Below are 27,052 nucleotides of genomic sequence, written 5' to 3' on the forward strand. Positions count from 1 at the left end.
CTCCCCTCCACAAATCACAATAACAACCCCCTCCTTAGGAAGGAAAAAAAGACATGTTCTGGGGTATCCTCTCTGACAAGGCAGTGCTTTCTTCCTTCTTCACCTTCCCTCTACTCCTCGTCTCCTTCATTAGGCGAATGAAGCATTATATTTTAGCATGGCAGTTTAGGTAAACAAGGGAAGGACTGATTTCCTGTTGGATTCAGCAAACATTTCCCAAACAGTAACAACATTATACTCATACATGCAGTTAATGGCCTGTGAAGGGAGGTGCAGCTAGCAGGACAGCGAGTGGTGACATGTGAATAGATTCAGGTATGGAGGTACCCTCAGCTTCTTGCTGGATCTAGTTTCCACCATGGCTACAAAAAGCAGGTCAGGCAGACAGCCACCAGCTCTGGTGTCAGTCTTGCTACCCACATCACTTGTGTGATGGACGCAGCCAGTTCTAATTCCTGGAAAAAGCTACACAAAGGTTGTACTGTTATACCTCTGAGTTGGAAGGGAAGAACATGGGAAGACTGATGGCTGGCATAACTTAATAACTAGATGAGGGATGTTAACAGAATACCAACCAACAAATTCCAGGCAGAACCCAAAACCTCAGAAGACTTTCAACTTGCATAATTTAGTCTCAGAGAAACTAAAGTGCTAGGAACCTCTACTCCTCAGAAGCCTAATCTACTTCTATTTTATAAAGAATTTTCACTCTATGAGGAGTATATTAGGATTCATGGAGACTATGTCTTTCTATTATAAATTGCAGATGATTGTGGGATTAGATGTTTAACATATACAAAATAATGTTACGTGAACAGCAGACTATATTAGCTGTCTTCCCGGACATCTCACAAAGGAGCCAGGGGAAGCTATTGTGTGCTCTCCAGTGAAGTCACCTTGCTTTAGATATGGCCAAGCATTTGATTCCCCTCTGGCAAGCCTGAGGGAATGTATGCTGGGCAGGATCTCTCACCTCCAGCTGGAACCCAACCCAAGCTACTGGGAGAATATATAACTAAAGAGCACATTCTCAACTAATGGTAGAAATAGAGAACTCCCTACCTGTCAAGTGTTGGTTAAAAAAAAATTTAAAAATCTTTCCCCTGGGTCTGCTTGTAAGGATAAATCAGAAATTTATAGGTAGCTGGTTATTAGATGAAAACGGGGATAGGCTACAGTATAGAGTATTAGAATGAGAACAAAAGTAACTTCTCAAAATTATGAGATGTATAAAAAAGCTGGGCAATAAACATGGAGCTCTATGTTACCATCAACAATGCCACTCAAAGCTAAAATACAGCTAGAGAGGGGAAGCCCACTTACAGGCAAGTGACAGGCAGTCATCTCTTTTTCACTGCTCAAGGTCATTCTTAGCCTTGTAGAATAAACAAAACATAGCAAAGGCTTAGCTCAGAGGCACACCATTGATTGTGAAGCCATGCTGCAGTTCCCTACATTTTCTTCCTCTCAGTCATATTATTCAAACAGATCTACCCATCACAGAGAAGTCTGTTCCATGAAGACAGCACAAATTCTGCAACTGTAAGCCCATGAGAGGGACACTGGTCTAAGCAATAGTGACAGAGTCAAGGGAACAACTTATTTAATCCCCTAAACTTGGCATGGAAGCACCAAACAGGAGCAAGGAAAACTGGCAGAACTGACCAAGAATGAGAAAAGAATGCTGAGGAACAGTGAGAGACCTCTAAGATTGGAACAGCAGCAGGAGTTCTTTGGTCAAAACTAAGTCCCAAATCCAGTGTCGTATGAGGAATATTTGAACAGAATCCCACTCCCCCATGTTTTAGGCACTGCTAACAATCCATCATTATCATGGGCACTAAATCAAAAAATGAAACTCTTGCCCTACTTTAAAGAATGGGACACTATTTCTTGCCACCTCAGCATATAAGGTCTAGCACTGCCATTTTTTCAGTGTAGAACTACTTTCTAAAAACACTGAGAATGCAGGTATGAGATGGATAAAGCCTGAGCTGATGGCTCTGACTTGTCCATGTCCTTCAGGAAATCTCTCTCGCTGCCTAGAGATGTTTTATTTTATCTTGGCTGCTCATCACTGTAATGGATGGTCTGGTGCTGCTTGCCAAGTGTCTCTGGCACAGCTGAGAAGATCATACCAAAAACATGCTATGTACCAGATGTTTTCTGCAGGATGTCAAAATCTGACAGAGGAGGGAAAAGGCAAGAGGTTTGGGTGGGGGTGTCCAAGAAGGAAGGGGAGAGGAGCTACCACACATCAATCCCAGGGTGGTCACTTTTGTGGAATATGTTGGAACCGGGAAATGATCAGCTCTCTACTCGGTAGGGTTAATATGGGCATAAAGATAAGAGAGCTTCTCTCTTATTTCTTTGTGGGAATGACAAGATTGACAAATACCAGAGTGATATATGCCATAAAATGGGCTTTAATATATCCCTCTTACAACATGATATTACTGCTTAAACTGGAACTGGCACACAGCTCCAAGACTGGCTGTCTACGAGGAATGGAGCTGGCACTAGCTGCTGTGCGGCTGGAGCAGCCCCAGGCACTTAGCTAGTCCAGGTTCTGGACTCCAAATACCCACATCTGCTGCACTGCACGAACTCTGGAGTCCTGGGACTGGCAGTGTAGCTTCCCTGTCTTCCAAACCCACCACATACCATTCTTTCTCTTTGTACTAACTGCTCCACACTTGCCCCCCTCCCATGCTGTCAATATTGCTGTTTTCAGCTTTGTGAGGGACTAAGGAATGCTCTGCCTTTGCGAGGCCTAAATCTTCCGTCACTGCAGGTTTGAATCCTCTGTTTGCTTTTGCTTTAAATATCTTGGTGAACCACGCTAACATGACTTGCATAGTCCAGAAGACTCATGGAAGTCACACCTTCCAGATATCTTGCTAGCTGATGGCTCCCTTCTACACCCACCACAGTAGTATATTCCAAAGAACTGCAGTTAGGAGTGAAGACAGGAATCTACCTTCTTTATATACCCATTCAGTCTTTGCCTCCATCACTTTTAACTCTATAACATGCACACCTGCATGTGCAGAGCTCTGGAAACATCCTCTTATCTGAAGACTATGGAAACATTTTCTGAGTCATAAAGTTATCTCTTTCTTTGGGTGATGTTCAAACTGCAGACTGGCCTCTGCCTTCCCAGATGTCTTCCCGTTGCTTGGCTTCCAATCGTTTTCTCTCTGTAAATAAGGATTAAACATGGTTGTATATTTCACATAACAAGCAAATTACAAGTCAACTTTAATCATGAGACAGGAGAATTTTCAGGACTCATCTTACCTAATTCCAATAGTTACTATCTAATTTTCCATGTGCAATTTTAGTAGAAACAACACTACTATAAGTCTTTATATTTATTACTGTATACCAAAAACCAGAAAGCTCTAGGGCTAATGGAAATTACAAGTATTTGGAATAAGTCAGAATTTAGCAAGACTTAGATTCTAGTTTTGCTGATATGTATTTGTATTAATTCCATTTTTAAATGTGTTTCATGCTTCAGTATTATTACCAGTTTACTAATCCTTATAAATATTTTGATAAGGATCAAGAAGATGTTTCAATATTCTTCTTCTATCTTGTTGCTCAAATGGAAATAGCTTTATTTATATCTTTCTGCTATCTCTTTATTGAAAAAATACTTAGAGGCAAACCAAATTTTCATATTTGTCAGAGTACTTTCAGGAGTCAGAAATGTTCTGGAATACACACTTCCAATAAGGAAAAAAGTACACAAATCTGGGCAATCCATATTCAATTTTTAATATGCAAGCTTGGTTCTCCATTTAACATTTTCTCTAAGGCCTAAGAAAATATAGAACATACACGGTTTGGTAGCCCAAGTACTGCATTAGGTGCCACAAAACCAATTCTAATTTCATGGCTATTAATTATCTTTCACCATAAAATGTAGATTGTAAACTTAAATGCTTCCTTTTAAGTACTATTGTTACAAATTGATAATGTCTATGAAAGACTTTGCAATGAACCAGGGGGATTACAAAAATCAACATAAGTTTAGAGTCAACACTATTTTGACATCTCTTTCCCTATCAATTGAATCCTTTATAAAATTCCTAAACTATATTTGACTGTATTCTAAAGGCAAAGAAGTTAGTCAGGAAGCTTAGCCCACTGGCACCTGGAAATGTGAGAGAGAGAAATTTGCTGCTATTTGGGCACCATCTTGTGGCATTATCTGAATATAGCAGCAAAGTTACAAGAGGCAAAAATGGGACTGGGGTCAGCAATTGCAAAGGGAAGGTTGATTAACATAATGCCCTGGGACTCAGTTCCAAGGTAGGCTTGGGTTGAAGGATAACTGCTGGCTTGTCTAAAGGATTCCAGGATTTCTTAGGAAGGCAGCATGGTTTTGATTCTTAGAAACACAAAGAAGTTTGGAAGAGATCTAAAGGCAACTTTGGATGAAATCAATCAAACATTGGTTCTGGATTCTGAGGAAAAATAAGGACACCAGAAAAGTAAATTATCAAAACTTAAATTTTTCAATAAGGCAGCAGACAAGTCATTAGGGTAATATGGAAAGTTACAGGAAATCCAGGAACAGTGTCCATAATCCAAAATTTTCAAACTCAAAACAATTTTGAAAACAAGATTTTTCCCCCTAACCTTGGGCCAAAATGCCATGATGACTGTGGAAAGCTCACTTGCAAGGATATGAGGCTGTTTATAGTCTTTATATATCCCATTTAATGTGAATTAATAGTCATACATTTTGGAGCAGAAATTTCAATATAATGTGTCTGGTTTTGGGGTTATGAAACATTTATTATGGAATCTATATTACCATTCTAAAATCAGAAAAGTTCAGAATTCTGAAACATTTCTTATCCTAATGCTATCTAATAAAAAAGGTAGCTCTGTATTAACAAATACATGTAAATGTAATAGGAAATTCCAGTGGTAAAGCATGAGAAAACTAGTAAGTACAGAGAAGACAAATTGAGAAACACACAAACACTCAAATAGTGAAAATGTGGAGGCACATTTAGAAACACAGAACATGAACAGATTAGAAAAATATAGGTTAGGATGGAAGTTAAAAAAGATTTCTTCATCTTTAAAATGAAGAAATGAAGCTTGGAGACCTTAAGTGATTTGCCAAAGGTTACATAATCAGTAAAAGAACTGAAATTGGAACCCAGATTCTTAATTGTTAGGTAGCATATTTTCCACTATTCTCACATCTGAAAATACCTACAAAGAAAATGAAAAAAGTGTGAAAAAATTAACTGACCAAAGATAAAGAAACATGTCATCCCTTTATTAAAGAGAAAGCAAAGCAGATAATAGCCGATAGACTGCATTTTAAAAGCTCCTATCAACTTCAGCTTTAACAATTAAAAAAAGTAAACTAAAAAGAAAGCCAAACAACAGCCTTGAGGGTAAGGTACAAGGAAGAAGAGAATTAGCATGAAATGATTAACCTAAGGCATTCACATAAGCTGGCCCTGAAGACTTTCATTTCCCAGTATAATAAATAAATCAACAGAAATGAGTACATTAAATGAGCTGATTGAAATCATGGTACAATCAACCACCATTTCTCACTGAGGGAATGGAAACTGTGGAAGACTGAAAAAAGGCCAGCTCTGTGTTGTGTTTTAAAAACATAATAATAGGGACCTGCGCTGTTGGCGCAGTGGGTTAACATCCTGGCCTGAAGCGCCGGCATCCCATATGGGTGCCGGTTCGAGCCCCGGCTGCTCCACTTTCAATCCAACTCTCTGTCTGCTATGGCCTGGGAAAGCAGTAGAAGATGGCCCAAGTCCTTGGGCTCCTGCACCTGCGTGGGAGACCGGGAAGAAGCTCCTGGCTCCTGACTGACGCAGTTCTGGCTGTTGTGGCCAATTGGAGAGTGAACCATTGGATGGAAGACCTCTCTCTCTCTCTCTCTCTCTCTCTGCCATTCCTCTCTCTGTGTAACTCTGACTTTCAAATAAATAAATAAATCCATATATATATATATATATATATATAATGGAATGTAAACTGAAGACTTTATTTAAAAAAATTTTTTTAAAAAGATTTATTTATTTGAAAGAGTTACAGGGAGAGAGGGAGAGACAGAAAGAGATCTTCCATCTGTTGGTTTACTTCCCAGATGCAGCAAGGGTTGGGGCTGGGCCAGGCCAAAGTCAGGAGCCTAAAACTCCATCCAGGTCTCCCATGTGGGTATAGGGGCCCAAATAACTGGACATCTTCTGCTGCTTTCCCAAGCACATGAGCAGGGAGCAGGATCAGAGAGAAGTGGAGCAGCAGGGACCCCACTGCATCACAGGCAGTGGCTTAACCCACTGCATCACAACACCAACCCCATGACTTTCAAAAATACTTCTACATCTAAGAAAACTCATCATGAAATCCACTTGTAGTCACCTACAAGGTAATAATCAACATTCTTTATGAAGGACAAGTCTGGCCAAACTACTCTAATTGCTTTCTTTTGTACAGTGACATTTCTGGTAGATCAAAGGGAAGTAATCTAAGTAACCTCTTAATTTTAGCAAGGTTTTAGATTTTGAATTTACCAAATAATTGTATTTAATCATCAATATACTGGGAAAATATAATCCAAATCACATAAGAGGGCATTATGATTAACAATAATTATCAGTGTATTAAGTATCGATACAGGCCGGCGCCGCAGCTCACTAGGCTAATCCTCCGCCTTGCGGTGCCGGCACACCGGGTTCTAGTCCCAGTCGGGGCACCGGATACTTTGCCGGTTGCCCCTCTTCCAGGCCAGCTCTCTGCTGTGGCCAGGGAAGGCAGTGGAGGATGGCCCAAATGCTTGGGCCCTGCACCCCATGGGAGACCAGGAGAAGCACCTGCCTCCTGCCTTCGGATCAGCGCGGTGCGCCGGCCGCAGCACGCCAGCCGTGGCGGCCATTGGAGGGTGAACCAACGGCAAAGGAAGACCTTTCTCTCTGTCTCTCTCACTGTCCACTCTGCCTGTCAGAAAAAAAAAAAAAAAAGTATCGATACAAAGAACCACATGCTATTTACTTTAGAAACAGTCAGTCCCGATGGGTGACATTTTCATCTCTGGTGTAGGCAAGGGAAGTAAGTTTACTGAACTGCAGTCAATACTCAAAAAATGGGCTAATACTTCTTATCAGGAAAATATAATTAAAATGAAAGAAAATATGGGTTAAAAATGAAGGGAACTTCTAACATCAGGGGAGAAAAGACACCAAGAAAATACCCTAAGATCTAGATTATGTTAGCACTGCAGCAGTGCCCTTTAAGCCAAAATAATGGAATGCTTAAAGTGGATCTCAGAAGGCAGCAACTGTGATTCAATTTGTTTTATTACAGTTGACTAAGTAGCCTATGGAAATGATTTTTAAATTCTTAGTGATTTAATTAATCAAACTAGGTGACCAAGCTGCTTACTTACTTTGCCTTTCAGGCCTGTGACTCAAAAGATGGCCTTTTAGAAGCAGCCAATTAATCATTTATTCCCCCAGAATAAAATGGAAACAAGTTATGAAATAAAATTATAGTAGGCTTTAAAAGTGAGAAGGTAGCTTATTTGGAAAGGTAAATAACATCATCTCCAATTTTAGGTAAGAATCAAGTGTTTGGATAAGAGGAATGTGGGAAAATCATACATATTCCTGAATTTGGCCTTTAAAAATGTGTTTTTATGATTAAGTCAAATACAAAGCACTCAAGGATGATCTATGCTTTCATTTCCCACTCTCAGTGTAGCTTTGATCTGTTATGCACTCTGCTGGACTAAAAAACACTTTGCTCATGTTCAGCGACTATGTACTAATAAAGTTCTCTTCCTTCTAATATTTACTACATGATTTGCTTAAGAGGATTTGGCAACTTTTTCTCAATTCACCAGGAGTACTCTTATTTTCTGAATCTCCTTTTTAAAGACTAAGGGACTGACTTCTCATTAAAAGGCTAAGAAGATCCAAATAGGGTACAAAAATCTAGTGCATTTAAAACAAAAAAATCACAAATTCCAAACTTGTTTATTATGAAAGCTTCATATGTAGAGTTCAACTCTGAGTTCTATAAACTTAGAAACTAAGTTCTATAACTTAGAAAGTTCAGTGTAGAATCATTAACAAGATTTATGAAGAAAAAGTAACCAACATCATTCATGTATTAAGTTAACAAACACGTAATAAGTCTCTTTTTATGTCATAGGCACTGTGATAGGCAGCAAAACTCTTTAGGAAAAAGAAAAGCTGGGAATTTATCATATACTATTATTTATTAAAGTATACTGGGATGGTATATAGATATCAATTCCCAGCTAATTCTGATCAATTGACAATGGTTATGCCCAAACTCACCAAGAAAGAATGCCATGACTTTTTTTTTTTTTTTAATTTATTTAACAGGTAGAGTTATAGAGAGAGAGAGATAAAGGTCTTCCTTCCATTGGTTCACTCCCCAAATGGCCGCTATGGCCGGCGCTGTGCTGATCCGAAGCTAGGAACTAGGTACTACTTCCTGGTCTCCCATGCAGGTGCAGGGCCCAAGCACTTGGGCCATCCTCTACTGCCCTCCTGGGCCACAGCAGAGAGCTGGACTGGAAGAGGAGCAACTGGGACTAGAACCCGGCTCCCATATGGGATGCTGGTGCCACAGGCAGAGGATTAACCAAGTGAGCCACAGCGCCAGTCCCTTAGCACTGTCTGCCATGTGTAATGGATGGGGAGCAACAGTACATACTACACACCTGTCATTTCTCACTCATATTATAATGAACACTAGAATTCCCAGCAGTCACAGAAAATACAGTATATTTGTGATCATTGTATTTCCCCTGCCAGGTAAGTATGCAGATACAGTATCTTGAATTGGCAAAGCATCATTCTAAACATTTTTATATATGTTCATTTATGTTGTCCTAAAAATGTTTTCCATTAGGTAGGATAATCATTGCTTTCACTTTGTTGGAAACTGGGGAACAGACAGGTATAGCTGATTTGCCCAGGGCCACACAAGTAGTTAATGGCAAAATCTCTATTAGAGCCCAGATTCTCTCATTCTTAAATGATTTGCCTTTGACCTTTATAGTTACAGAGTTTTAGAACAGATTAGTTTCCATATAGTCTCTATTTCCACTAAGGAAAAAAGAAGAGGAAATGGGTTTAAATTATCACACAGATTTAAGCTAAACAAAAGGAAGATTTTTCTGACAGTGAAAAATGCTAACCATTGTTACAGATAACTAAAAAAAGAAACCCGTCATATTTTGTTCTCTGGACACATACAGACACGCACTCACACACTTTTTGCTCGGAAAAAGATGTCAGTTACCTCAAAACTTGGAGAATGATTACAATATTGGAGGAGCATGAGTTTTAATTAGGTGGTCTAAATTCAAATATTTCCTCTTAATTTACCAATTGGATGACCTTAAGTCGGTTACTTAACTTCTCTGAACCAGCTCTAAAATCCTTCACAGAACTATAACACAATATCAGCACAATATGTTACACTGATTTGCCTGAAATTCCATTCCAGTCTTTTAAATCAATAAAACCTTTTTATAGATTTTAATCTTAAAATCTTAGAACTGAAATAGGAGGAGAAACAGTTTACCAAAATATCTATAAGAGGTTCATATTTTCTCACAAATAATTCCACTAGACTAAGTCTTAAGGAAAGAAACAAAATCTGATTCTCTCTCTCTCTCTCTCTTTTTTTTTTTTTTTTTTTTTGATAGGCAGAGTTAGTGAGAGAGAGAGAGACAGAGAAAAAGGTCTTCCTTTTCTGTTGGTTCACCCCTCAAATGGTTGCTACGGCTGGCACGCTGTGCCAATCCAAAGCCAAGAGCCAGGTACTTCCTCCTGGTCTCCCATGTGGGTGCAAGGCCCAAGCACTTGGGCCATCCTCCACTGCCTTTCCGGGCCACAGCAGAGAGCTGGACTGGAAGAGGAGCAACCAGGACAGAATCCGGCACCCCGACCGGGACTAGAACCCGGGGTGCAGTGCTGCAGGTGGAGGATTAGCCTATTGAGCCACGGCCGTCAGCCTCTCTCATTCTTTACCATAGGGAGCACAGTCCTTGACACAGGGCAGGTGAAGGTGCTCAAGAAATGCCAAATGGAGCTAATAATAACACAGACATTTTAAAATAAAAAGTGTAATGATGAAAAATATGTACCACTTGGTGAAGTTTATTACTAATAAAAACTCCAGCAGCTAACATTTATCGTATATTAATTATAGGCCTATTGAAACAGGAACAAGAGAGTTCCTATGGTTTTTGAAGGTGACTAAGTATCTTTCATAGATTATCTCACTTGACTGCCATCTTATGGATAAGGAAACAGAGGCCTTCAAAGAGTCAGTAATTTGTCCAAGGTCACACAGCAGAGCTATGTGTACCAAGCACCAAGATGTGGACCTAAGCAGTTTGTTTCCAGAGTCTAAAATATTATCCACAATACTGCACTGATTCCTCCATCTCTGGTGGAAAAAGAAAAGATGTGGAGCAAAATTATCTGTTCTCCTTACAGAAAAAAAAAATCTTTAAGTCAGAAGCCTTGGGCTCCATAAAGGCATGTATATGAGTATCTGCTCCATACAGAAACAGGATGGAAAGATTTTCCTCAGGCATTTTCTCAGATACAAAGAATGAGAGAGCTCTGAGGTATAATCAAGGAAAGGTTCTCTGTAAACCACTGCAGCTCAGGATGAAACAGACAAGAGAACCCTATCCCAGTGGGTCTCTATTCATAAATAAAGAGTGTCTTGAGAAAGTAACAGGGTACCCTTTCAACCAAGTTTCATTTTTAATTGCATCACTAAAATGTCCTTTGAATAGCAAAAAACATTTAAACACAAGAAGTGGAGCTGAATGCTGATGTGCCCACAGAGAAATAGATAATACTCAGATAATACCCATGGATAATAACTACTGCAGTATCTGTAGAGATACATATGATATTACACCCACGCAGAAGTACGATGCATTGCAAAATGAGTCCCATCTCCCTTTATAGATATCAGTCATTACCTTCCATTGATCTTTTGAGATAACTGCAGTTATCACATAGAAATCATTTTCTTAGAGATAATCAATTAATAAAGGGGTGTAGACACTGCACTTTCTTCTAAAAAACCAGAGGAATCTTCTCGTTTTGATAGTCTGAAAGAGGCCTTTGAGTGGACAACTGGAAAAAGTCAAATGCCTCATTATAATCAACAAGGTTTCAAAAATTAGCTGGGTTCAATTCTGAAGCTCTAGCACCTGCCATGACGCACTCTGTCACTGGTTATCTGGCCAGTGCAGCTGAGGCTCTGCAAGCTGCCTGCTATCACCAGAGCAAAGTGGACAGGAAGTATTAATGGCCTTGTTACACCGGCCATAAACAAGGAGTTTGAAACTTCAATTCGTTTAATGGAAAAATGAAGTTACTTTTTGGTAAGTGGAATTTTCAGAATAAATTGCCTTCACAGATTTCACAGATCTTGGGCTAAGGCAGTGAGACTGCCTAAAGCCTGAAGGTTGATAAGTTTTTAACTGCCACGACTGAGTCCCAAACCTTCATACAATTCAACAGTCTTTAACGGGAGAGAGAGAGATTTTAACCTCAACTCCAACCTATAATGGAAAGAAAAATCCTGATTATGGATCAGTGGAAATATTTCCTGAGAACTCTTAGATACTGAAACATAAGCATAAGACAGCTGAATCTAAATGTACTCTAATTGAACCACTCGGGATTGTCTTTAAAATGACGAAAATACCTTCTGCAGTTACTATCATCATTGTCACTTGCTAGCTTTTCTTTAATTTGTCTGCCACCTAAGATTTAAACCATTTGATAACATCATGGCAATGTCATGGCCCAGTAAAACCACAGCAAATAATGTCTTCTGCCTGGGAGATTATTATATCTTCTTAGGAAAATCTTTCTCAGAGTTTGTTGCAAACCCCATAGAAAAAGCCAAGAATGATCTGAGAAGGCCAAAAAGGATCTCTTGGAAAACAACAGTAGAAGCATGGATTAGGATGCCTGGAAACAGGCAGACAAATCCCACAATAGTATCCTCTTGAATATAAGGCTTGAAAATAGTTTTTACACACTGGGGAGTTTCCAGGAAATGGAAACAATAAAATGGAATAGGCTTCGATCACACACACACACACACACACACACACCCCATTTTACAGTGAGCTCTAGAGGAACTGGAGAACACCATTGCTTCAGCTCACCTCGGGCTTCTTGCAGTTTCTTGAGCTCTGCTTCCCGATCTGTTTTGCTCTGTTTGCTTCGAACCCCAAGGGCACTGATGACTAACCTTCTGGCTAGAGCTGCTGAAGTCTCAGGCCGCTCCTTTGCTGGCTGGAGGAACTCTGAATGGGAGAAAGGGTGGCAGAAGGTGAGGGTAAGGAAGGGAAAGCATTCCAGATCCAAGTGATTTAACTCAGTAATTAACATACAAAATAGACTAACAAAGGCTGCATCAGCAGTAATTAATACAAGCCTGATAGATGATGATCAGAGGAAATTAACATGGCAAAGCACGAACAACCCTGGCTTCATTATCTGCATTACCACAATTCCTTACAGTGACTATCATAGCTAATACAGAAGCAGAGATGTCATCAGAAACCGGCTGCTGCACTGCTTGCAGTTAGTATCTTCCATTTTCCAAGCCACTCAGATGCCCTATTTTCAACATGGTCTTTTTTCCTTTTTGTCTTTAAAAACATGCTTCCTAATTTAACATAAAACTAAAAATGAAATGCCTTTAGAACTATGGACAGTGTACAACTAATGGAAAAAATCAGTAACTTCACCATCAACAAGAAAACAAATCCAGAGATTACAGGCTTACCAGCAAAAGCTCTAGCTTTGGCCTTGGCTGCTCTTGTGGCCTGTGACAAGGGTCGAATCTTCACCATGGTATGTTTAATACCCAGAGCATCACGAGCTGCAAAGAGGAATAAATGTAAGGAAGTATGCATGAAGGAGGGACAAAAAGAAAAATTAGGGGCTACTTCTTAGAAAATATTTCTTAGATGTTCTGTTTTTCTTTTTTTTTTTCTACAGAAAAAAAGAGATTATAGATAGATAAAAATCTATAAGGTACAACTTGGCTGTGATTAATTAGTTAATCTTATTTGAGAGTCTGGGAGATAAGAGCTCCCGACTACTGGTCTATTCTCCAAATGCCCACAACAGCTAGGGCTGGGCCAGGAACTCAATCCAAGGCTCTTACATGGGTAGCAGAGGCCTGACCACCTGAGCCATCATCAGCTGCCTCCCAGAGTGTGCGTTAGCAGGAAGCTGGAATCAGCAGCAGAGCTGGACTTGAACCCATACATTACAATATAGGATGTGGGCATCCTAACCAGCATCCCAACTGCTTTGCCAAAAGCCCACTCAAGTTAAGATTTTTTAAAAAGGATTTATTTTTATTTGAAAGGCAGAGTTATAGAAAGAGATATTCTGTCCACTGATCTCTTCTCTAAATGACCACAATGGCCAGGGCTGAGCAAGGACCTGGAACTCCATTCAGATCTCCAAAGTGGGTAGCAGTAGCCAAATACTTGGGCCATCCTCTGTTGCTTCCCCAAGTACATTAGAAAGGAGCTGCATTGGAAGTGTAGCAGCCAAAACTGAAATCAGAGCTAATATGGGATGTTGGTGTCACAGGAGGCAACTTAACTCACTACACCATGACACTGGCCCTGAGTTATGATCATTTTAGATCAGGAATCTGTAAACTATGGCTCTGTAATCAAATCCATCAAACTACCTGTTTTTGTAAATAAAATTTTACTGAAATCGAGTCATGTCTATTTCTCTGCATACTGTCAGTGGCTGCTTTTTTGCCTGACAGAAAATTTTGCCCTACAAAATCTAAGACATTTATTATATAGTCCTTACAGCAGATCTGTATTCTAGGAGGTTAAGTGAGGAACCAATATTCCAACACCTCTAGTTTTTATGAATGCCTCTGCATCATACTTATCAATGAATCGAATCATATATGTAAGTCAGCCCAATCACACATTGAGAGAGTGAGTATTACAATTTCTTACTGGACCAGGAAAAGGGCTTCTTCAAATTCATTTGTCTTGCTGGCGCCGTGGCTCACTAGGCTAATCTTCCACCTTGCGGCGCCGGCACACTGGGTTCTAGTCCCGGTTGGAGCGCCGGATTCTGTCCCGGTTGCCCCTCTTTCAGGCCAGCTCTCTGCTGTGGCCAGGGAGTGCAGTGGAGGATGGCCCAAGTACTTGGGCCCTGCACCCCATGGGAGACCAGGAGAAGCACCTGGCTCCTGCCATTGGATCAGCGCGGTGCGCCGGCCGCGGCGGCCATTGGAGGGTGAACCAACGGCAAAGGAAGACCTTTCTCTCTGGCTCTCTCTCTCTCACTGTCCACTCTGCCTGTCCAAAAAAAAAAATTCATTTGTCTTAGGGAAAAAAAAAATCACAAATATTGTTAAGATTTAGTCCCATGATCTTTTTATTTTATTTATTAGATTTATTTATTTTACTTGAAAATCAGAGTTATACAGGAAGAGAAGGAGAGGCAGAGAGAGAGAGGTCTTCCATCCACTGGTTCACTCCCTAGATGACCGCAACAGCCGGAGCTGCACTGATCTGAATCTAGGAGCCAGGAGCTTCCTCTGGGGCTCCCACGTGGGTGCAGGGGTCCAAGGGCTTGGGCCATCTTGTACTGCTTTCCTAGGCCATAACAGAGAGCTGGATCAGAAGTGGAGCAGCCGGGGCTCGAACTGGCACCCATATGGGTTGCCGGCGGTGCTGCAGGCGGCGGCTTTACCGCTGTGCCACAGCGCCAGCCCCCCATGATCTTTTTAATTTCTACTATAAACTGCTGATGCACTGTCATGACTACAGATAAGTATGCAAATAACCTTGGAAGGAGCTGGCTCTCTCTCCAAATTCGATGATTAGATTATAGTTGAAGGAGAGAGAGAGGGAGAGGGAGAGCACATGGGTATCAAAGAAGCATGCACCAAAAATCTGTATCTGGGGATGGGCATTTGGCCTGCATCTTATTTCAGAGTCCCTGGGTTCAAATCTCAGCTCTGCTTCTGATTCCACCTTCCTGTTCATGTATACCCTGGGAGGCAGCAGGTAACGGATCAAATATTTGGGTCCCTGGAAACCTATATTGAGTTCCAGGCTCCTGGCTTCAGCCTGACCCAGCCCTGGCTATTAGGTGGGGTCTGGGGGAGTGAATCAGCACATGGAAGATCTCACTCTCTCTGCCTTACAAAAATAAAAATTAAAAAAAAAAATCTGTCCTATTACATATGCTGGTTGAATAAAATGCCAATTGGCTGAAATCAAAACAAGTAGCAGGAGAAAATGGACAATATGAAATGAATAGAGATATCTATTAAGTGATTACCTGTAACTGGACTGGAGAATACTCCCAGGGCATGTGTATCATCTACCCATTTAATATCAAAACCTTTCTTTCTGCAACAAAAGAAAACAATTTTGTTTCTTAAAATAAAATCTACTTTTATTAAACATCTTTCAAATAGTCTCATAAAGCATTTCATGAGATAGAAACACTCAACAAGCACACAGGTGGAATGGGATAATGACACAAAAACAGCTTGGAGGACAGAAGAAGCCAGTGAATTTTAAAAGCAATAATACCACCATAAAGAACCACCCGGGAGTATTTTACATTCTCAGCCATTTTACAGACATCAACTAATTAATCCTCACAAGCCCCTTAGGGAGGTATTTAATGCACTATTTACAAGAGATGTTCTTATAGGAAGGGATTGAAAAGAGATGGAAAGAGGAGGCAGAGGAGGAGTAGAAGAATAATATAAGAGGAGGACACAGGAAAGGTCATCTGGATTTAATGCAAAGGTAAACAGTCTTGGGGTGGGTGTAGGGAGGGTGGAGACAGTGGAGGTGGACAGAGAACAAGATTGCAAGATGTTGCTCAAATAATAAAAAAAAAAACAGTCAATAGGAAAAAGGGACAACTGTAATCATAGAGGCTGATCTTTCTCACTTTTTGGAGAAAGGAAGAAAGGAGAAATAGGAAAGAATCATAGCAAAGTCAGAAAAATTAGGATAAAATAAATCATGATACAAACAGGAGATCAGATTAGAAAGTATCAAAAGAATTAACACTGCAGTACTAGAAAATCCTTACTCTGGATCAGAGTTATAGAGTGAGTACAAGGAATATCAGAATGATGATACAATAGTTTACACAGTTCAGTGGGGCAACATGAGATTCAGGGACAGATAAATGGACTCAAGGTTCTGCTATCTTGAGACTTGGGCAGCTTTAACTTTTCTTAGTGCTAGGTCTGTTCATCTGTAGAAATGGCCATGGCACATTCCTCACAGAATCACTGTGAAAGTGGAAATGAGATCATCTATGACAAGGCCAAGAACAGTGCTCAACATTTAGTAGGCATGCAATATATGAATGGTGCTTATTATTTTAATGACTGATAGCAATTTTCATCACAAATACATATTAATATAGATGAAATGGTGATTAAAACATGAAACTCTGGTATTTGATTCACAGACTTTATCATATAGTCTTTTGCATAATGACTACTTTTTTTTTTAGAAATAAATCACTATACAGAAAAAAATGACAACCACTAAAATATTTTCTCCCTTTAATAATCAATCAAGAGAAAAATTCCTTTGAGGATAAAAATTAAGAGGCCTTGAAAGTTAGAGAATTTCCTGAATTAAAGGGTAAATCTGGGGCCAGTACTGTGGCGAAGAGGGTAAAGCCACTGTCTGCGACGCTGGCATCCCACATGGGCAACGGTTCAAGTCCTGGCTGCTCCTATTACAATGCAGCTCCCTGCTTATGTGCCTGGGAAGACGGTGGAGGATGGCCCAAGTCCTTGGGCCCCTGTACCCACACGTGAGACTTAGAAGAAGCTCTAGCCTCCTAACTTTGGCCTGGCCTAGCCCTGGTCATTGCAGCCATTTGGAGAGTGAATCAGCGGATGAAAGATCTCTCTCTCTCTCTCTCTCTCTCTCTCTCTGTCTCTCCCTCTCTCTCTTTAACTCTTTCAAATAAATAAATATATATATTTAAAAAAAAAAAGGTAAACCTGACCATGGCATAAAATGACTACAGAGACTGGAGACTGTGGAAAAGCTAGAAAGTATATACTTCTATACTATAAGATAATTTACAAAAAGGACAGGAAAAAGATCTAGATGAGTTGAGTTTTTAGACTTTGGAATTTCATAATCCGTTAAAATTCTCTTCCAGGTAAGATCAGGAAAAAGCAAAGCAAAGGGAAGTAAATAATTCATAATAATTAACTAATTTCTAGGAAATCTTAGACATCAACAATTCATTTTACGAATTCTGATATTGGACTGCAACAAATCAAACTAGTGGCCAACACTAGACATTCAGAATATTGGTTCTGGAAGAGACTAACTGTCCTCCAGAACCCACTCACCCTCTACTTTCAGTTACAGAACTGATGCTTTTCCCAGGCAAGTCTGAATGATTGAATCAGTATATAGCTGCAAGCTAGTTTTGTCTAGGACTTTTTAATGAAATTTTATTTATTTCATTCAGAAGTTTTTAGGCCATCAAGTGAATTATCACCACCCAAAGAAAAAACCAGAACAAAGTACGATAATATCTTTCAGTTTCTGAGAATTCTGTACCCAGTAAAATTGTCTTTCAAAAAAACAAGCTGAAATAAAACCATTTAAAAACCCCACCAAACTGAATTGGTAGGCTGTTACTAGGTTAAATACTAAAGAATATGTCCCATGAAGGAGGAAACAGTGTTCACATGGGAGGTAAGATACAAGAAGGTATAAATAAAAAACACAAAAAGTAGGTAAATTTGAGTGCTAAATATATAAAACAGTAATTATGGTAAATGGAGTTTAAAAGGAAAAGGAAAAATAAATTAATCAAATAGTCACAATAATATATAAGATGAGGAGGGAGGGGTTAGGAATTAAAAGCCCTTACAGTTTTTAGAAAAAGGGTAAAAACATTAACTTTAACCAATGGAAAAGTGAAGTATGTATTTTGTAATTTCTAGAGCAATCATCAAAGAATAGAAAGAACATCATTTCTATGAAAAATGGAACAAGAAAAAAAACCTAATCGATCCAAAATAAGGCTATGAAGAAGAGAAAAAGATGGAACAAGTAAACACACATAAAACAGATAGCAGGCAAATAGAAGGGCACCTTAAAAAGTTTGTGAAAAAATGGAATTAAAAGTTAAGTTTACTAATTAAAAAAATTTTTTTTAGATATTTATTTTATTTGAGTGGCAGAGAGACAAAGCCAGGGCTAAGCCAGGCCAAAGTTAGGAGTTGGGAAATCAATCCAGGTCTCCCCCATTGTTGGCAGGGACCCAGCTAGTTGAGCTATCATTTGGTGCTTCCCAGAATATGCATTAGCAGGAAGCTAGAATCTAGAGTGGAGCCAGGATTCAAACCCAGGTAATTCTAAGGCATGCCAAGCAGTGTCTTAACTGTTAGGACAAATGCCCAGCCCAATAAATTATGGTATAAAAAATGTTTTGAAATCTATGCATAGGTTTTTCATAATATACATTCTTTATGATCTTTGTGGGGACCCTTGGATTTCAAATTTTTGCACCAAAATAAAATCGTAATTCCACTTTCTAAAAACCTTTTGAAATCCCTTCATACACAAATATGTATTTAGATATATATTTAAATATATACATAATTACAATAAATACAAATAGGCTAAATGCACCATGAAGACAGATGTAAGAGTCAGCACAGATGACAAAGTCTTAAATGCTAAAGCAGGGCCTAGAAAGGCTGTCTTGTATTTTTAAGGAACTAAGAAGAAGAGTAATTCAATACAAATTATTTCTAATGGACCTGGAAAAGATAATGAACAAACCTGACGCTCAAGTGAAAATCAGAAATATGAAAACAAAAGATTCTTTTTCAGGAGACACTTTAAGAAAATTTCATCCCATCTTCCCTAACACCAGCACTATTCGCAAATACTTACTGATAACTGCAGAAAACCCGTAGAAGGTCTTCAGTACGAAATTCTTGGGGGAAGTCATAAATTTCAATGACATGAGGGAATTCACACTCACTGAGGTCAATATCAGGAACTTTATGGTTATAATAATCAAATCTAGGTTCCTGGATGCTTTCTCTGTTTATATTCCCTGATAACTAGAGAGGAAGAAACACATAAATGACTGTTACAACAAACCTGAGCACTATAGAGTATTTTACAATTTATAAACAATATTGTTCCCGGTCTCCATTTTTCCATTCCTTAACCTTTCACATTCTCTGTATATTAATGCTTTTCACAGATACAATGATGACCAGGGGTTTATCACCCAGTTTATATTATAATGTAAAATACCTGAAATGGATGTTGAACTTCTGGCAGATTGGCAATGCATAAAATCTAACCTGCATCTATCAACCAGCATATGAGAAAATATAGACAAATACATTGAGTTACAAATGGCACATCTTGGAAACTGACTCTCAAACAAGAACTGAAGAGATAAATTTATAATTTTAATTTGAGCTTATTGTTCATGCTCATCTCAGTTTCTCTTCTGGAAGTAAATAAAAACAAAAGTTTTTTTTATTAAAAAATTTATTTCACCCTTCGTTGTATTATAAAAAGTTGAAAAGACAGTTTACAGAGGAATTTGCTAATATAAATGCAAACGGTACAAGTAATCATACTCAAGTTCTCTGGCTGAGAGCCACCTAACAATTTCCTACTTTAACAGGTTAGTGAAGGAATTAATGGTAATGAAAAATACTTAAAATTCTACTATCACATAAAATAACTGAAGGCTAGTAACTATTAACAATGAAATCAGCAAAAGGGAAATGGGAAAGTCAAAAGTGACAGCAAAGTCATGGCAGTCATTTTGTCATTCAGCTGTTATAAAATCGAAATGCTGCTTACTACCGCCTACATAAAGCTGCCAGATCCTTACAGTATCACCTCTGTATCAACCTAAAATCCAACAAGGTTCCATTCAAGCTTTCTGTCTTTTATACTGTCTCTTTCCCCATTAGATGAGAAAAGTGAGTATTTGCAATGCAAAGGATACATCTCCTTTCTCCAGAGAATTGAAAAATGGACTCAGAAACTTTACTGGAAAGCAAGGAAGCAAAAAGTGATATAGATAGTATGTTTCTTCCTGTGTTCTAGTTTTCTCCACTAAGTCTCAGTTTTGGATTTAAGAAATGGATATAGTAATAGTACCCACAACTCATAGATGGGTGGATTAAATGAGATGATGTAATAAATGCTTGACACATAAGTATTCAATTAATTCAACCTACTTTAATTTTAACGAAGTGCTACATCTGCATACCAAGCACCAAGTTAATTATACTCTGCTTAGGCTGTAGAAGGCAGGCAGGCCTTATTCCTCTCACTGTGACAAAGGAAAACATCAGCTGATCTATAAAACCGTTAACTTTTCCTGAGTTCAACAAAGAGCTGAGTTTGCAAGACAACCAACCAAGGGAACTAAAATCTATAGAAGGACAAAGAGAAATAGAATCTATAAACTGTTTCACCTCTGGCAGATCATAGGGGAAAGTATGCCACATAAGCAGGGGAGGAGATCTGAGCCAAAATTGTAACAAATTGTTGAAAGTGTAAAGGAGGTTATTATTGTAAGTTTCAAGTAACTTAGATTCCCTAAAACAGACAAGAGGATTCTACAATCACCTGTAAATCAATCCTTTTGCCAGTGCCACACTGGCTTAATGACTGTAGCTTCACAGAAAGCTTTGAAATCAGGGCGTTTGAGTCCTCCATTTTTGCTGTTTTTTAAAAGCATTTGATGGTTGGGGTCCCTTGCATTTCCACAGGAATTTAAGAATCAGCTTGTCAATTTCTGCCCAAATTGGCAACTGGGACTGCGGGAACATGAATATCAATTTGGGAAGTAACAATACTAAGTTTTGTAAAAGATGAACATGGGATGTCTTTCCATTGATTTAGGTCTGGTGTAATTCTTTCAATAATATATTGTAGTGTTCAGTGTACAAGTTGTACTTTTTTTGTTAAATCTATTCTTAAGTATTTTATTCTTTCTGATGCTACCGTAAATGGAATTGGTTTTTTTATCTCATTTTCTGATTGTTGGCATTGACTTTTTGAGTTACTTTGCTAAAACCAAACCAAATAAAGAACTGCATGTAGAGCTTTTATGAATTGGGGCTAACCAATACACTGTGAGAGGTACAGTGCAAATCACAAAATATCTTAGAACTATAAATACCAAGAACTGATTATAAACAAGAAAGAAAAAGGAAGGTCTGGCAAGAAAATGTGATTACAGCTCCTCATTCTAACCTGGTCTGCAAACTGAACTTGCACATTTACATCTCATTTCTGAGGTAAATAGTAAACATTTCAGCTTCTGACACTTAATGAAAACAAAGTGCTAACAATAGCAAAAAAATTTAATTATTATCCTACATTTCATGAAACAACATATATAAAGCCCACAAATTACACATCTTTTCCCAGTATGCTTGGAAACGCTAGGTGGAGAGATACCACTAATAAAGTTGAAAGGCTGAATAATAAAGTGAACTCAGGCAGAAGAATCCTAAATGTTTGAATCTTCCAAAACTAGTTCTGGTAGCTTAATTCAGGTACTGCTATGATGTTCAGTGACAGTGGCTGTCCATGAAACCTAAGAAAAATTGCAATGAAGACAAAATTTGTATTTATTGCCATTCCACTTTTTGCTTGGTTTCTCTAGATCCCTGATCCACTATTCCCTTATGCTATCTTTAGCTACCTCAATTCCTGAATCATATCCAGACCTCTTCCCTGGTATTAAAAAAAAAAAAAAAAAAAAAAAAGGAAAATTTCTCTTTCATTAGTATATAGTCTTTGCCCAACTGGCCCTCTCAGCAACAGGTAATAGATATATACCCTTCCAACCTTCAACAGCAGACTCAGAAGTAAGCCAAACCCAATTTAATTGTATAATCCATCATCTGAAGGATCAGAAATTTGTCTTGATGCTTTATGCCTGGTATCCAGTATTTCTGATTATCCTCTAGGATTTTTCTGAACAATAACAGCCTTCAGTCAATCTATACAAAAAATTTTCTGTATAAGATTACTTGTTAGCACTCCCTCTGTCCAGATTCTAGGCTTTATTACAAATCTTCACTTTCTTATACACCCTAACCCCAGAGACATCACAACAAAAAAGAATTCTGAGTTTAAGTGTATTTTAGACTGTTGAGTACATATTTCAGCAGTCATACCCATGGCTGGATCATTCCTTTCTTCACTAGTACACCTCCCCACTAAAGCCTAGCAACAAAGAACCCATTTTTAGAAAACAAGCATGCTCTGATCCAACAAATGATTAAATTAATACAAGGGGAGGTGTGTGGAGAGTGTAATTCTCCCAAAGGTATATTTCTATCTCTAACTAAACTTTTTTAAACTTTAATTTTTGAACATACCTGTTTATGAACAGGGTACAGAGTCCAGTGTTCTCTTTGACAATCCTAACTTTCCTCCCAGCTACTGTTACTACACAGATAATGAATTAGGAGTCCTAACATTACCCTGACCCGATCTACGCCAACCATACCCCATATACCATATCTTACTGAGCTCACTGAAACAAAGGCATTGCTAAGGAAAAATTAAGGCACACTAGGAATCTCCGCAGCTGCAAACAAGAACTCTTAAAAGCTTCCCTTGAAGCAGGCCACACAGCAGACTCAAAGAATGACAAATGCTCTAAATAGCACTCTGACCTCAGAATCAGTCTTTACGGCATTTAGATCTGGCTGAAAAGCCCATGAGAGCATTTCATGCATGGAAAGCCAAGATACTGTGACAAAAAATAATCTACACAAGGGATCTCATGTGAGATCCCAGTGGAAAGGGGCCATCAAAAAAGGATGCAATTTTCTCTGAAAGGAGGAGAGAACTTCTACTTTGCTTATGGCCCTGTCTAAATACTGAAGGAGACTGTGGATTCAAAAGGCTTCCATACCCTTGGCAGCTCATGACAAAAGTCTCAGGTGATCACTGACGTCATAAATAAGAGTGTCAATTGTTAAATCAACAACAGGAGCCACTGTGCACTTGCTCCATATGTAGGACCTCTGTCCTTAATGAGTTGTACTATGAGATTTAACGGTAAAACTTGTCTTCAAACAGTACTTTATACTTTGTGTGTCTGTGTGGGTGCAAACTGTTGAAATCTTTAATTAGTACAGTTGATCTTCTGTATATAAAGATAATTAAACATGAATCTTAATGAAGAATGGGATGGGAGAGGAAGTAGGAGGTGGGACAGTTTGGGGGTGGGAGGGCAGGTATGGGGGGGAAGAACCACTATATTCCAAAAGCTGTACCTATGAAATTTATAGTTATTAAATAAAAGCTTTCTAAAAAAAAAAAAAAAAGCTTCCCTTGTACTGACAATAGAAGCCCAAAAGTGTCTGCCTTTCTTCAGTTTTAAAAAGGGATCAGAAATCAAAATGTTGCTGACATGTATGCTGACTCGAAAGCAAAAACATGCAATAAATCTAACAGAGTTCAGAAGAAAGATCTTCAATTTTAGGAGTAACCTGGCTTTAAAAAAAAAAAAAGAAAGAAAAAACCTATGAACCATGGAACCTGCTTATTGTTCTTTCTGTGTTAACCAGAGATCTAGCCATCATTTACTAATGGAAGAATAGAGTACATAATTCCATCAAACTCTGCTGCGTGTCCCAGGTGACTGCATTAGGATATAAAGCATATGGAAGGTGAGTCTACAAATCATCACTTACACAGTCAACAACATGTCAATTCAGACATAGTTACAAATCTATTAAAATGAGTTGAAACTAATAAAAGATACTGTGAAAATAGAAATTAGAGAACAATGAGGGGGTATGTGGGTACCCTATGTTTCTATTAATTTTTTTGTAAGCATAAAACTGCTAAAAATACATTAATCTTTTTTAAAAAACAGAAATAAGGGACATAAAATAATACAAAGTAGAACTATAATCTTAAATCTATGGCCTTGCCAACATGCAGATGTACCCATCAGTTTAGCCCTGGGGGATCAAATCTCTTTTGGAACCACTACGTCACTCATCAGACAGCAAAACACTGTTTTTGTGCATCTCTGACAAAGCTGTTTTATATGTTGCTTTATATTAATTACCCTTCACACCGCTATGCAGCTATCAAATCACATGTTTACATACTGTCTGTGCAAATAAAATATAAGCAACTTCAGAACATAAAGAAGGCTGGCATACAGCATCGCCTTTAACACAGTACTGATAATAATAACATATACCTAGCTATTTGCAATTTATAGTTTATCAAACTCCAAGTGCTCAAATTTGCTATTTAACTGAAAAGTGGTGGGGTACCAAACTATTTACAAGGCCTCCAAAGGTGGGATACGAAGAAGTTTCTTCCCTTTGTAATTTGCTTTTAGTGGATGCCTTAATAATTTTTCCTTTCAGGTACCTGGGTTTGATTGCCAGCTGTGGCTCCTGTTCAGCTTACTGCCAATGCAGATCTTGGAACATGGGAGTGATGGCTCAAGTAACCGGGCTCCTTCCACCCATTTGGGAGACTTGGATTGTGTTCCTGGCCCCCAGTTTTGCCCCCTGCCAGTCCAGCCATTGTAGGCATTTAATTAAACCGCAGATGGGAGCTCTGTTTTTCAAGTAAGTAAGTAAGAAATTATTTTTTAATCCTTATTGATTTTTTTTTTACTTGGGACAGCATTTTTGCAGAAGACTACGGAGACACACAGACAGTGTGAGACATGAATTACCAGACATAGAGAAGAAAGGTGGGTTGGAATGCAGGGTTTTCTTCATTTTTCTCTTTTCCATGATTATACACTGTTAATGGCCCTCTTAAAAAGGACTTTCCAAATGGAAGGCTTTAAGTTCTTAAAACAATCTAAATATTTACCCCCATGTAAAAACTCAAGTCAAGGCCATAAATGGCTAATGAAGGTGCCAGATGCCAGTATCTGTCAACATCAACATTATGTTACTGGTACCTTTCTACCAACAGATTTGTTGATCAATACATGAGGCAGAAAGGGATTTGGATGATTTTTCTAAAGAACAATAACTCCCATGTTCTAATACCAAGATCTCACAGGGCTAAGAGAAGTCATGCCAACATCCTCACCTTTATCACTTACCAACTCTGGGCATTCCACACCATGGTTAGGAGATTAAGTGTAATTTTTGGAGGCCCATCAAAGCTGCAGTCCTGGGAGTTCAACAATGACCTAACTATGCTCTAACTCCCTTGGACAGTTTTAAAGGTTCAGACGCTACAGGAAATTGCTTCAGAGGCCAATGGCTGCCATATTTTGTTCTACGGTATACCTCTCTGCTTATTAGAAGTATTAGATATACTCCCATATGTCTAGCCATTATCAACAAAGAAATAGGCCAGCTGAGAAAATAGCCAAACATCTTAGGCTAAAAAGGTTTCATGACAAGCAAGGCACTCTGGGTTAGCATTTAATAAAGTATATTTAAGCAATATAAATAATAAACTGAATGTCACCAAAGGACTAATAATGTTACTGGATATGTGATATCTTTTAATACTATTATTACATCTTCTAAAACACAAAGCAGAGAGATCATAGTTTGAAGCTAGATCTCTGCTATCCACATTTTCAATCCATCTCCATCTTTCCTGATCATCCTTTGTCACAGATCCCACTCCCTCCTAAGGACCTCAAAATATAACCAAACGCAACTCGGAGGCACTAATTGTCACATCTTAAAATATATAAATTATGCTTTCTTGCCATTCTCAGCTTTAAGTCTTGCCAATATCCTTTGTTTAAAGTTTTACTTAAAAAAAAAAAAGATTTATTTATTTGAAAGGCAGAGTGACAGAGGGAGAAACAGAGAGATAAAGATCAATCTTCCATCCACTGGTTCACCCCCCTAAATGGCCACACCAGACAGATACAAGGAACCTAGTACTCCATCCAGGTTTTCCAGGTGAGTGGCAGGGGCCCAAGCAATTGGGTCATCTGCCAATGCTTTCCCACATACAATATCAGGGAGCTGGATAGGAAGCAAAGAAGTTGGAGCTCAAACCCAGTGCTCTGGTGGCTTGACCCCCTGTACCATAATGCCAGCCCACCAATGTCTTCTTTAATTATATTACTATGCTTCTTAAAATACTGAGTTGTTGCCTAAATTCTTCTGCACCTGTTCTCAACGGTGAGTGGTAAGACGTGAAAAACTGAGTTATACATCCACACCCACCTCTTTTCCTCCTCTGTATGGGGAGCCACATCCTTAATCTATCACACAGAATCCAAGATCCTCAACAGTGACAGTCTGAAAACCCTTGGAGGCCAAGCTAAACCGTCAGAGGGCCCCAACTCTGCCCTCTCACCTCCATCCATGCAAAAAATATTGAGTAATACCATGCATAAAAGGCTCTACATACCACACACTTCTTCTGTAGGAAGCTGTGTTGTCTCTCCTCTAAGCACATGTGCCCCTCAGGTAGTCCTTTTGCCAATTCTTTTCTCAGACTAAGGCCTGCTCTCAATGCTCTGATTCATAATAACCTCTCTATACTTATCTAACTTCCCCATTATAAGTATTTCTTAACCTGACTTGGGTCTTAAAACCTATGCTGAACAGTACTTTTTCTAATTATAGGCTGACAGCTACATGTAGTTCCCCACTCACACTCTGATGTGTAAGTTTGTATGTTACCTCTGAACAGTGGTTCTCAAGCTTGATGTGCATCAGTATCATCTGAAAAAGTTGTAAAAATACAGATCGCTGGGGCAGGCATTGTGGTGCAATAGGTTAAACTGCCATCTGTAATGTCAGCATCCTATCTTGGAGCATCAGTTTGAGTCCTGACTGCTCCACTTCCCATCCAGTTCCCTGTTAAAACAATTGGAAAGGGTTCAAGTACTTGAAGCCCTGTCACCCATGTGGGAGACCCAAAAGGAGTTCCTGTGGAATT

The 27,052-nt window shown here is 38.9% G+C and overlaps 1 protein-coding gene across 5 annotated transcripts in view; it reads right to left on the bottom strand.

The window, feature by feature from the left end:
* Positions 1 to 2,406: 2,406 nt before the first annotated feature.
* The window catches only part of R3HCC1L (R3H domain and coiled-coil containing 1 like), a 95,845-nt gene continuing 71,199 nt past the window's right edge, over positions 2,407 to 27,052 (bottom strand). For all 5 annotated transcript variants that reach the window (XM_051824052.3, XM_089314570.1, XM_070057426.2 and 2 more), the window contains 5 exons: positions 19,043 to 19,215; positions 15,417 to 15,487; positions 12,868 to 12,963; positions 12,242 to 12,382; positions 2,407 to 3,200 (listed from right to left, as the gene is read on the bottom strand). In XM_051824052.3, the coding sequence (XP_051680012.1) occupies positions 3,133 to 3,200; positions 12,242 to 12,382; positions 12,868 to 12,963; positions 15,417 to 15,487; positions 19,043 to 19,215 (549 nt within the window). In that variant the 3' untranslated portion in view covers positions 2,407 to 3,132. The remainder of the gene's footprint in view (positions 3,201 to 12,241; positions 12,383 to 12,867; positions 12,964 to 15,416; positions 15,488 to 19,042; positions 19,216 to 27,052) is intronic.

Source organism: Oryctolagus cuniculus, chromosome 15 (genome assembly GCF_051225735.1).
Source record: "Oryctolagus cuniculus isolate XC-2025 breed Fujian yellow rabbit chromosome 15, ASM5122573v1, whole genome shotgun sequence".
NCBI classification, from domain to species: domain Eukaryota; kingdom Metazoa; phylum Chordata; class Mammalia; order Lagomorpha; family Leporidae; genus Oryctolagus; species Oryctolagus cuniculus.